At 50.4% G+C, this 13,069-nt stretch overlaps 1 protein-coding gene and 1 pseudogene across 1 annotated transcript; both read left to right on the top strand.

The window, feature by feature from the left end:
* Window positions 1–1,278: 1,278 nt before the first annotated feature.
* On the top strand, window positions 1,279–2,368 carry LOC123039614 (probable carboxylesterase Os04g0669600). Its single transcript, XM_044462701.1, has 4 exons — window positions 1,279–1,302; window positions 1,812–1,932; window positions 2,020–2,138; window positions 2,240–2,368. The coding sequence occupies exons 1-4, from the start codon at window positions 1,279–1,281 to the stop codon at window positions 2,366–2,368; spliced, it is 393 nt and encodes a 130-aa protein (XP_044318636.1).
* Window positions 2,369–6,218: 3,850 nt separating this feature from the next.
* LOC123039613 (probable inactive purple acid phosphatase 2) lies at window positions 6,219–13,069 on the top strand (annotated as a pseudogene).

Here is a 13,069-nt window from a genome sequence, read left to right as displayed (position 1 = left end):
CTTGATGCAACCTACTTGATAGATTCTTACACAACATACTAGAGTTCAACTTAGGTCACAACTTAAAGCAAGAACATAGTTCCAACTTAGTTCACAACTACACATCCATAGTAGATAACTTAGTTCACAACAACACCATAGTTCACAAAAGGTCAGCAAAGCTAGCATTCTTCTTCTTCATGTTGATCTGGATCTTGCTCTTGCTCTTCCTCTTCATCTACATCTTCATTCTGACAAGATGTCCAGGATCCCCTTCAATTTCTGCTTGTTCTTCTCCTCTGACTTCAACAGTTCAGCAATCTAAATGTTTAGCTGATCCCTCCTTGCTGTGAGCTTGTCATGCCCCTTCTTGAGATCACCCATGTGAAGGAGCAGCTGGATGTTCTCCTGGGTGAGCTTTTCCTCAGATTTTTTGAGTTCATCAACCTGGAAGTGCAGGTTCCTGGTGGATGTACTAAGCACTTCCTTCTCTTTTAGATGATTGAACTTCAGGTTCTGGATGGCAGTGCCTTGAGATTTTGTGATGTTCATCAATACTTTATACTTCTCCTACAGCTTCAAGATCTCTGCATCTTTCTTCCCCATCTTTGTCTTCATGCCAGATACAACTGTCTCTGAAACCTGCACATTCTGCATCTTAGCCTGCAAATAGCTGAAATCTACCATCCTATCCTCTTGAGCATTGAACAGTTGGTGCACATCTTCAACCAATTTGTCATAGTTGGCCTCTAGATTATTTTTTTCTTCTGTCAAATGGTGAATAGTGAGTGAACTCTCCAGGTTATCCTTCCTCCTATCACTCTTGCTGTCATGGTACATTTCCCATAACTTCAACAAGGCATTCTGCAATGTAGGAGGCCACTCTTGATCAACCCAGAGAACAATACCACAGTTGTCATCTTCCTGCAATATAAACAAACATAGCATGTGCAAAATCAATCTCCTAGGCAAATTATTTAAGCAATAAACTCTGAGCAACTGGCTTTAAATAATAACTGAACTTTGAGCATCCAACTTTAAACAACGAAATACAAATCAAATCAACTTTAAGCATCTGCCACTGAATTAAATAATGGACTTTAATCATCAACTTTAAGCATCTTTGAGCAACAACTTTAAAGAATGGACTTTATTCAGTACACACTTATACGGCTGTCAGTCCATTTTGTAACAGTTAGGCTGAATAGTGGTACTGAACTGTGACATGCACGAACAATGGTACTGACTCGTGAGTAGGTGCGCAAGTGTGGTACCAACGTGCAATTAACTCCTGCAAAAATGACTGCTTACTGTAGCAAGCCCGTCTGTATTCTCTCTTCAGTGCATCATACTGTTGCTCGACAGCAGCCTTCGTTACTGCAAAAAAATTGGGTAGTTCAAAACATCGGAAGTCTGCTGCAGAGTATGCATGCGTCTGAAATCAAGCTTGGTCAATTTATAGGACTGTTACGAAGTAAACATTGCTGAAGACTAATGAATAAGAGTATAAGACTATAAGGTTTAGTATCTTTTGCACTATTACTTTCAGTACAACATGACACCATATTCTCATCAATTTGAAGTTTTAAAAGATAGAGCAAGTTTTGAGCCCTTTGCATTGCAACGGACCATATTCTCATGACCATTCAAGCAGATCAGTGTACAAGTCACAACAGCAGAGTATTAGAATAGATAATGAACTAACCTAAGTCTCTACACATTTACAGGCTAATACCTCTTTTGCTATTATAGCATTCTTATTACACATGGAGGGTGGGCAAAGTGGTCACATATGTATTTACTTTGCTCGTTGCGCCCAATTTGTTTCTTAGACCACTATTAGAGATGAAGGAGTCCTAGAATCTGTTGAGCATGTGCACGAAATGTGGGACATAGAAGTGGCTGCCGGAACATGTCCAATGGACATTTTAGTCTGTCGACTAAGCCAAGGAGGTGAAGTGCTGAAATCTGAATCTGGTCATTTTTGGTTTCAAGACAGTACTTACTGACAGAATTTTGATTTCCATTCTTTCTCCACAGGCGTTGTAGCCATAGCAAGTGTTCTCTACCCCAAGACTTTAGGTGGTTGTGTTGTTTTCGGTGGTTCAGTTCCTCTAAGCAAATCATTTGCTGACAGGGTGACATCTGAAGCGAAAAGGGTAAGAACAGCCCAAGCCCAACAACCATGGTCAAACTAAATATATTTCGTAGTTGAATCCTCTTGCAAATGTGCTGTCTCTGAATTCTTGAAAACCTGCAGACATCACTTTTATGGTTCCATGGGATGACCGACGATGTGGTACTGTTTGAAGCCTGGCACGCCGGGTGTGCATTTTTCCAAGAGCTTGGCATGTCCTGCAAATTCATGGTGGTACACAAACATGGTTGATATTCAAGATTGGAGCTTTGATTTTTTTTACCTTGTCTGGCCATATTGTTCTTTCTTGCTTTTTGCCCCGAACATGTATGTTTTCAGACGTATCATGCATTTCATCATGCATTAAAATCTCATGACAAGGGGGACTACTACTTCTTGTGTTTAAATCTTATTAGGGGGGCTACGATTTCATGTGTTTCATCACGCATTTCAAACTACACCACAAATGACACCAAACACTCATAAAATTTCACATAACTTAAGTGCAGATTCTGTTCACAATTCTTCAATGACAACCAAACAAATATACATGAAGTCAAGGTGCTTCCGCATGAGCTTTTCTAAGACAAATGAACACCTTCCAGAGGAACACCCCTCTGCTATATATACACCTTCATAACTTGTTTGAAAACAAAACAACATGTGTAGGTTGAGTGTGATAATCCTGACAAATGATTCGTGCTATAGGCTTACGTTAATTTCTTAACATCCCCATCCAATATATCTCCTAGCTATGAGATATGGGAAGAAAACAAAGAAACTGGGAAGCATCTCATTCCTTTTGCTTACCTGCACCTGCGCTATGCGGTTTCTATTACGCTCTTTGCTTATGATGCCTTTTCAATGGGTTGTGTTGCTGCCGTTCAGCGAGTTGATAATACGGTTTCTTGAAGATAAACACTATGATCCATGATAGAAACACGAACCATATCGTAGCAATGAACCGCTCGGTAAAAGCTGTACCAGCAGGAACAGTGAACAGAGCCACCGTGATCACCTGGGCAGGCTCGTTTCCCTAAATTCAGCATTACAGTATGTGATTTTCTATGATATGAGACACTCAAATTACGCAGACTTCACTCTTTGTACAAATGTGGTCAGCGTGGAGCCATCATCGGAGCCGCGCTTGGTTGTAACAGGATCGGCCGTGAATGCAAATTTGACACTCGTATATTTGTTAGCAGCTCGCATAGTTTGAAAGACAAACTTGCCACCATTCTGTGTGATTTGTGCAAATATGGTAGGGGCGAGGTTTCACGGAATCGCATGTGACCACTACTGCTATAAGTGCCTCAGATTGGAGCTAGCCGCCTCCTCCTCCCAACCCTAGCCGCCTCCTCCTCCCAACCCTAGCTGCCCCTCCTCCTCACCCCCTCCCCTCCTCCCTCCCTCGCCGCCGCCTAAGGCAGCCGCCGGGCAAGCCCAGGGCGTCAAGGATGGTGGCGGCGAGGCCTCGGTTGCCCTGCTCCTGTGCGGGGAACCCCGGATCTGGAGCGGCGGCTCCATTGGCAAGGCACGGCCGGCTAACAGCCGTGTGGGTGGTGGATCCGGTGTCCCGACCTTGCGGGCGACGAGATCCGGTGATCGTTGGCGGCTGGCGGCGGTTGGTGTGCGCGATCTGGCGCCTCCCTTCCTCCCCTGTTCGGCGTGCGGGCCAACATGGTCGGGCCGCGCTTCCTCTCGGTCGCCGGTTATGTACAGGTGGTGCTACTGGTGGTGGAGATCTAGTTCGGCAAAATCCCTGGCCGGCCATGACCGGCCGCGCCGACGGCGACCCCTGAGGGCGTCGTTTCCCTTCTTAGAGACGTCGGTATGGACTGATCTCCTCATTTCACCTTTCCCTAGGTCTTCCGGGCGAAAGCCCTAACTCTGTTGGGCGGTGGCGGCGCTCACAACGTCGTTCCCTTCTTGAAGGCGCCGCTTTGGGGACCTTGGGGTTGGGTGGCGCTTGTGGGTGGTGGGCGACGGCGGTGGTGCGGCCCTTTTCTAGCATGGATTCACGTCCGTTGCTTGGAGATGGACTCGCGTAGGTGAAGGTCGTCGGCTGGCGTCGTGGTGGCGTCAATGGCGGAGGACCTGCCAAGGCTCGCGTAGGTGGAGGTCGTCGTTTGGCATCGTGGTGGCGTCGATGGCGGAGGACCTGTCAAGGTTATCACCTCAATCTGCTCTGAAGATGGACTAATGGAAGATGGCGGCGACGACACATGTGAGTGCGTCAGACCGGTTTGAGCCCCGTACCCTGCAGATGGCTCGGTCGGGGCTTCTGGTTTTAGATGTTAGGCTTAGGTGAGAGGTATGGGTATGTGGCCCAGCTTGCACCCCTTCATCATTTGGATAGGAATAGCGGCAGATGCTATCAAGACGGCGGATTCAGGTATATTGTTGTTATACTTTGTAAGGTTCTCGAGAATAATCAATAAAATGGCCGTATGCATCTCCCAGATGCATGCAGAGGCCGGGGTCATCCTCCTTTTCGAAAAAAACGAAATCGCATGTGGGTCGTCCCACTCGTCAGTGACAAAAAGAAAAAGGAAATCAACTCAATCCGCCGGGAGCGGCGCCTCCGGGCCGGGGCCGTTTTCGCCGTCGTTCCGTCCCGGCAGCGGGCGATGGTTCCAGAGCCACAAGGCAACGGCACCATCGTCGTCACGCCTCCCACGCCCGCACTGTTTCCCCTTACCGCACCCTTCATCGGCACAAACTGCCGCCCCTTTGCACTGCGAGCCACGCCGCTGACCGATCGGTGACTCCGCGCTGTCCGGATGTCGACTCAACCTGCTCCTACTGCGGCGGCGGCGGTGGCGAGGACCGGCGGGCTGGTGCTGTGGCTGCACGGCTCCGCCGAGACGGGCGAGCAGAGCCGCGGCCAGATCGCGCCCTACTTCTCCGCCGCCCCCGCCTTCCGCCTCTCCTTCCCCACCGAACCCATCGCCTGCCATGGTACGCTCCATGCCTCTTCACGTGTCGTTCCTGATTCGATGGGACTGGAAACAGACCTGTGATTTTATTCAGTTGCTCGATCGATTTGCGGTGTTGCTGCTGCAGGTGACATGGTGATCAATGCATGCTTTGGCCTCCCGGAGGTCCCCGTAACCGATGTAATCAGTCCGAGAGGTCGCGTGCGGCGTGACCTTGCGTACGTGGTGGATTCCCCCAACTAGGAGGTGTGGTTCGCGATCGAGCACGACGTGCTCCGTCGCGGCATCGTGCAGCTCGACACCGACTACGCACTGTCGCCCCCCTATGTGGCGCCGGAGGAGGAGGAGGCGGCCCATCATGTCGCGCTCGAGGCGGCGCTCCAGCACGCCCTGTAGGAGTCCCAGCACGAGGGCGCGCTACCCCGACATGGACGAGGCCCTCTAGCTGTCGGCGGCGGGGATAGCGTCATCCCTCCTCCGCCGCCGCCGCCCGCCTGAGCAAACGCCCTGGCCACTCCGAAAGAGGAGGCCGCGCCGGAGCAACCCGCTGACAAGCGATACGCGTGAACGGCACTATTTGCGAGTGGGTGAGCGTGCTGCCCGTGGCGCTCTCCATGACGCCTGCGCAGGAGGGGGTGCAGGAGGCGGCGTACCTCGAGCACTGGAGGCAGCACTGGTTGGCCGAGGAGCGGGCCGACGGGGAGTGTCAGATACAGGCCGAGCGCGAGGCCGAGGAACGGCGTGCTCGCTGGGCACAGCAGCAGCTGGAGGAGGAGGAGGAGGCACGCCGTGCAGCTCAACCGCCGATGCAGCAGACGACGACGGCGGCGCGGGAGGCATGGCAGCAGGCCTTCCTGTGGGCTACGCCACCACCGGACTTTACCGACCTCACCGGCTCTAAGGACGAGGGTGACGCCTAGAGCTTCTTGCTTGGCGGCAGGGCGACAAAGGAGGCGACTTTTTTTAAAAAATGATTTTTAAAATTTATGTTTAACTTATGTTTAAGTAAACTTTGTCGGCGATTGACCTACTGTTTTTATGTTTAATTAAGTCTGATGTTTAATTTTTTAGCGATTAAACAAGTCCGGCTGTGGATGCTCCTGTGAGCCATGTTGCGTGTATCCGACCCGTTGAGTCAACTGAACTTGGATGATCGTGTTCAAACTGATCTGCTCTTCCCGAGCAGAGCCATTACAATGTCGCCTTGGGCCTTGCTCTTTCTGCTGGCCGCCCACCTTGCGGCCGGCGAGCCCGCCTCCATCACGACGCTCACCGCCACTCCGGCGAAGCTGACAAAACCAGACCACGCAGTCACCCTCCAATGGTCCAACCTCCCCGACCCGAGCCCGCTCGACTACGTGGCCGTCTACTCCCCGCCGTCCTCCGGCGACCTCGACTACCTCGGCTTCCTCCTCCTCAACTCCTCCGCCTCCTGGGCCACGGGCGCCGGCAGCCTCACGCTCCCGCGCCTGCCCGACCTGCGCGCCCCCTACCAGTTCCGCCTCTTCCGGGGCCAGAACCCGCGCGTTGACCAGGATGCCGACCCGCTCCCCGACGCCAGCCGCCGCGCCGCCGTCTCGGGCAACGTGGCCTACGAGGGATCCGGCGCCCGGCCCGCCCAGCTGCACCTGGCGTTCACCGACGAAGTGGACGAGATGCGGGTGCTGTTCGTGTGCGGCGACGGCGGGGAGAGGTCGGTGAGGTACGGGCCCGCCGGCCGGCGCGAGGAGGAGTGGGAGGAGGTGCCGGCGGAGGCGAGCACGTACGAGCGGCGCCACATGTGCGGCTACCCGGCGAACCATAGCGTCGGGTGGCGCCACCCCGGGTTCGTCTTCGACGGCGTCATGAAGGGGCTGCAGCCTGGGTCAAGGTACTTCTACAAGGTAGCGACCTGGTGAACTGTGGCCACTAATAGTACTAATTTTGTGCTGACATAGTGGTCTGAATGTTTTATTTCCAGATAAACAAAGCCCATTGTCTGAAATCCTAGTTTGTGATGTGCCAAATTATGCTTAATTTCAGACGGGATCGTCTGAAAGTTGTCCAAATTTCGTTTTAGAACACTAGCTTCAGTTTGTTTTTTAGAGAAAAGGCCAAGGCCCGACTTTATAGATAAAGCCACACGGCAGCGTCACGAATACCCAATGCTCACACGAACACAGAGCCACAGAGAAAGGTAAATAGACCCAAAGTAGTAGCGATACAGGCAGCTGCCAAACACGGCACGCAGGCCGGGAAGAGAAGAAGACCTAATCCCGCAAACTACAGCACCAAAATTATACACCATGATTCGTCCCGGAGATCTGAGAGGCTGAAGCCCGAATTTTCGCGATGAGCAGGTCCAGGGCGTCCCGATCTGGCTCCTTAGTCAATGATCTCCACTGCTGCAAGAATATACATGAATTGAAAAGAACATCAGCAGGCTTAGATGGGAAGGTAAGCTCAATAGTAAATTTGTTTCTAATGGTCCATAGTGCCCAACATAAGGCTCCCAAGCCAACCCAGAATACCCTCCTGGTGACTCCTACCAGAGATTTGGCTAGGGTTCTAATATCTAAGAAAGAGGAGGGATTCCTGGAGACCCGAAGCCAGGATCTGACGCAAGCCCAAACTAATTTAGCGAGAACACAGTTGAAAAAGATGTGATTAGAGTTTTCCAAAGCCCCACACAAGTTACAGAATTCCGAGCCCGGCCCGTTGCGTTTTTTGATCTGATCAGCAGAAGGGAGGCGACCACGGAAGGCTTGCCAGAGGAAAATCTTAATCTTAGGAGGGACCTTAGATTTCCAAACACAAGAGAATCTAGCCGAAGTAGTACCACCAATCAGTCTAGAGTACAGCGATTTGACCGAGAATATACCAGAGGCCGTAAGCGGCCAAACCACCGAGTCGGCCTCCTCCGAGAGCACAGGGAAGAGGGCAGAAAGACTTTGCCATTCTTCCAACTCTTCAGGAGACAGGGCCCGACGAAAAGCCAAGTCCCAATTATTAGCAGCCACCTCCGCGATGGAGATTTGCGGATTGGGGCAATAAGAGAACAGAACCGGAAAGCTAACAGCCAGGGGAGCATCCCCAGACCACCAATCTAACCAAAAACGAACAGCGGACCCATTACCCACACAAAACTTAACGTGCTCCAGAAAAATCGGCCGAACTTTAACAAGGGCTTTCCAAAACTGCGAACCGCGCCGCGCGGGGGCAAACATAGGGTTGGAGTTAGGATAATATTTAGCCTTAAGAATCGAAGACCACAGCACATCGGCCCCAACCGTCATAATTTTCCACCACCACTTAACGAGCAGACAAATATTCATCACCCGAGTATTAATAATGCCTAACCCCCCAAGATTTTTAGGCTTGCACATAAACTGCCACTTGACCAACCTATACTTTCTTTTGTTATCAGCAGAATTCCAATAAAAGCCACCCCTATGTTTGTCGAAGCCAGCATGCACTCCATCCGTGAGACGATAAAAACCCATAAGGAACATCGGGAGAGAGGATAAGCAAGAGTTGATTAGAGCCACTTTGCCAGCATTGGTATTATACCTACCCCTCCAAGGAAGCACCCTATTCCCCACTTTAGCAACCACCGGAGCGAAGTCTTTCGCGTGAAGCAGACCAGGAGAGATAGGCAGACCTAAATATTTGAAAGGAAAGGAACCTAAGGAGCAGTTGAGGAGCCTGGCCACCCGCAAGGCCTCCGCCCGGTCAACCCCCGTCACCATAACCTCACTCTTGGCGAAATTGATCTTAAGACCAGAAACAGCTTCGAAACACAACAGAATAAATTTCAGATTGGCAATACAGGCATTGTCCAACTCTACCAGGATGATTGTATCATCCGCATATTGTAGATGAGAGACCCCTTCCGGAAGTAGGTGAGAAACCACAGGGATAATATGACCACATCGAGCCGCTTTGGAGAGCATACAGGAGAAGGCGTCAGCCACAAAGTTGAAAAGAACAGGGGAGGCCGGATCCCCTTGGCGGAGGCCCCTCCCATTCGCAAAGAAGTTGCTAATAGCACCATTTACGGCAACTGCAGTGTGGCCACCCGAGACCAACTGCATGATACGGTGAACATAAGCACCGTCGAACCCTTTGGCAAGAAGAATCTGCCTGAGAAAAGGCCAGCTAACCGAGTCATACGCTTTTTCGAAGTCTAGCTTGAGGATAATGGCTTTGGATTTCCGCACATGAAGGTCATGAACAATCTCATGAAGGGAGAGAATACCATCTAAAATAAAACGCCCTTTGATAAAAGCAGACTGGAAGGGACTAATAACTCTGTGAGCTACCGGAGACAACCGGTTCGCAAAGCCTTTGGAAGGGAACTTGGCAAAGTTGTTAATCAACGCTATAGGCCGGAATTGGGAAATGACATCAGCACCCTTTACCTTAGGGATCAGGGATATAACAGCATAGTTCAGGCGAGAGATGTCGACAGTACCAAGACAAAAACCCTGAATAACGTTACACACCAACTGTTTCAACTGGGGCCAAAATTTCCGAAAGAAAGGGATGGAGAAGCCATCAGGCCCGGAAGCAGCATTAAGATTGGCAGAATTAACCACATCCCAGATTTCCTGATCGGAGAGCGGAATCATCAAGGATGCATTCTCCTCAGGAGAAATTTTAAGACCAGAACTCCAGAGGTGGGGGGAGATGGACAGGCCCGATGGAGGTTTAGCTCTTAACAGAGACGAAAAGAAGTCCACAATGTGAGCCATAATCACGGATTGATCAGAAGAGCGCATACCATTAATCAACAGGCTATTAATCTCGCAACGCCTACGCCTACCGTTTGCGATCGCAAAGAAGTAAGCAGTAGGAGCGTCCCCTTTGAGAGTCCAATTAAGGGTGCCCCTCTGGCGCCAATAGATCTCAGCCTGATGGTGCAGCTGCAGAAGAGCAGCCTCCAGATTATAGCGAACAGCCCAACCATCCTCAGAGAGCCCAATAGAGTCAGCAGTATGGTCCAGCTTCAGTTTGTTAGAACACTAGCTTCAGTTTGAGTCTCGTTTATGACGAAAGAATTATTTTTCATAGCTCATACGTAGTTTCAAGTTCCAACCATAATGAGCATCCAACATCATCAGCATTTGGTATAAGTATTGCATCCTATACCACATTCACCTAATCTTTTGAACTTTGAACTGTTCTTCATAGGTTGGCAATGATCTAGGAGGTTGGAGTGAGACATACAGCTTCATCTCACGCGACACCGAGGCCAACGAGACCATCGCATTCCTCTTTGGTGATATGGGCACTTACGTTCCTTACAACACCTACTTTCGAACACCTCAAGAAAGTGTGTCCACTGTGAAATGGATTCTCCGTGATCTCCAGGCCCTTAACGACAAACCTGCAGTCATTTCACATATCGGTGACATCAGCTACCCTAAGGGCTATGCGTGGTTATGGGATCATTTCTTCGAACAGATTGAGCCTATTGCTGCCAATACACCATACCATGTCTGCATTGGGAATCATGAGTACGACTGGCCTTCCCAACCTTGGAAACCCTCCTGGGCTGCAAACATATATGGTGGGAATGATGCTGGTGGCGCGGCAAATGCGGAGTACCATACAGCATCAAGTTCAAAATGCCTGGAAATTCTTCTCTCCCTACCAGCACCATTGCTCCTGACACCCGGAATCTCTACTACTCCTTTGACGCAGGTGTTGTTCATTTTGTTTACATGTCTACTGAGACTGACTTCACTCATGGCAGTGATCAATACAACTTTATAAAAGCCGACCTCGAGCGCCTCAACCGGAGTAGAACACCGTTCGTCGTGTTCCAGGGCCACCGTCTGATGTACACCTCAAGCAACGAGTCCAAGGACACGGCTCACAGGGAGCAGACGATTCAGCATCTGGAGCCTCTCTTTGTGAAACACGGCGTGACACTCGCTCTGTGGAGGCAAGTTCACTGGTATGAGAGGTTTTGCCCCATGAAGAACTATCAGTGCCTTAACACTTCGTCAAGCTTCGTGTACCCTGGTGCTCCTGCGCATGTTGTGATCGGGATGGCTGGGCAGGACTACCAAGCAAGCTGGGAACCGAGACCTGACCACCCTGAAGTCCCCATATTCCCTCAGCCGCAGAGGTCCATGTACCGTGGCGCTGAATTCGGGTACGCAAAACTTGTGGCCACAAGGGAGAAGTTGACACTGACATACATTGGTAACCATGATGGGCAAGTCCATGACATGGTTGAAATATTTTCGCCGCAAGTCGATACCGACAGCGCACCTGATAAGCTGGTCGGTGCGATGCCGAAGAAGATGAGATACCTGGGAATTGCCGGCAGAGTGATACCCCGGGACCGTTTTGCAGAGAGACCATCGCTAGTAGTTCCGTGTGGACTTCGACGTTTAGCTTGATATCTCAGCTACGATCTTGTGCCATCGGCAGGATCTGGTAGATAGTCAGGCTTCTCAGCCTTTTTAATTTGTAGATGTCTGTACTCAGACATGTTAAGCTTTCGCATGTGCTTTGACTTGTATGCTGTGAATGTTGGGTCATGAGACCCATGTTTGTAATATCTCGCTCCACGAAGCCTATTGAATAAATACTTGAGTCGTAGAGTTATGTTGTGATGCCATGTTGTATTTACACATATCGAGCATATTGTGTGTATGTTTGAAATGCTTGGTATGTGTGGGATCCGACAATCTAGTTGTTTATCCTTGGCAGCCTCTCTTATGGGGAAATGTAGTCTAGTGCTTACATGAGCCATAGTTGTCCGCTACAGCCCGGTTCACCGGAGTCCTGCTAGCCCAGCACTACTGCTCAGGACGCTTGACTGGCCGGCATGTGTTTCACTTCCTTCCTGTGTTTGTCCCTTCTGGGAAATGTCACGCGGTGACATCCGGAGTCCTGCCTAGCCTGCTACAGCCCGGGTTCCCGGAGTCCTGTTAGCCCAGTGCTACAGCCCGGATTCACACGCTGCTGACCGACATGCTCGAAGTTGATTCATGTATGCCTGTCCCCATGGGTTAGTGCTGCTTTGGGTTCACGACTAGCCATGTCGGCCCGGGTTCTCTGTCATATGAATGCTAGCGACACTATCATATACGTGAGCCAAAAGGCTCAAACGGTCCCGGGGCCATGGTAAGGCGGCACCCGTGGGAATACCGTGCGTGAGGCCCAAAGTGATATGAGGTGTTACAGGCAAGATCGGTGTGACTTAGAATCGGGGTCCTGACATGCTTCCACCGAGCCATAGTAGTCTGCTACAGCCCGGTTTACCGGAGTCCTGTTAGCCCAGTTGCTACTGCTCTAGAACACTTAGACTGGCCAGCATGTGTCCTTCGATCCTGTGTCTGTTCCTTCGGGGAAATGCCATGCGGTGTCTTTCGGAGTCCTGTTAGCCTTCTACAGCCCGGAATCCCGGAGTCCTGCTAGCCCAGTTGCTACAGCCTGAATTCACTCGCTGATGACCGACACGTTCGTTGCTGGGTCATGTATGCCTGTCCCTGTAAGTTAGTGCCACTTTGGGTTCATGACTAGTCATGTCGGTTCAGGTTCTCCGTCATATGGATGCTAGAGACACTCTCATATACGTGAGCCAAAAGGCGCAAACGGTCCCGGGCCAGGTAAGGTAGCACCCATGGGAATACCGTGCGTGAGGCCGCAAAGTGATATGATCTGTTATATGCTATATCGGTGTGACTTAGAATTTGGGTCCTCACAGCTTTGGTATCATAGCCTAACTGCCTGTAGGATTACCAAGCCAAACTGGTCGAAGTCGTGTCTAGAAATGCTTTAGTTATATAAGGGAATTGATTGTGGAAGGGAACGTAAGGCTCTTTTTACTCCTTTACCTTATGGCCTTCTGATTTGAGTCATCCTCTTCTCTTCTACGGGGTTTAAGAACTAGGCTTTCTCTTCTTTCTATCAGGATCACGTGTTACTAATCTGTAGACTTATAGGATTGATGGATTCAAGCCTCAGTTCAGTTCTTACTACTTTTGTGTATTGTCAGTTGGTCTTGAAACCTTGA

The sequence above is a fragment of the Triticum aestivum genome, chromosome 2B (assembly GCF_018294505.1).
Source record: "Triticum aestivum cultivar Chinese Spring chromosome 2B, IWGSC CS RefSeq v2.1, whole genome shotgun sequence".
Classification (NCBI taxonomy): domain Eukaryota; kingdom Viridiplantae; phylum Streptophyta; class Magnoliopsida; order Poales; family Poaceae; genus Triticum; species Triticum aestivum.
This window is presented reverse-complemented; position numbering and strand designations above follow the sequence as displayed.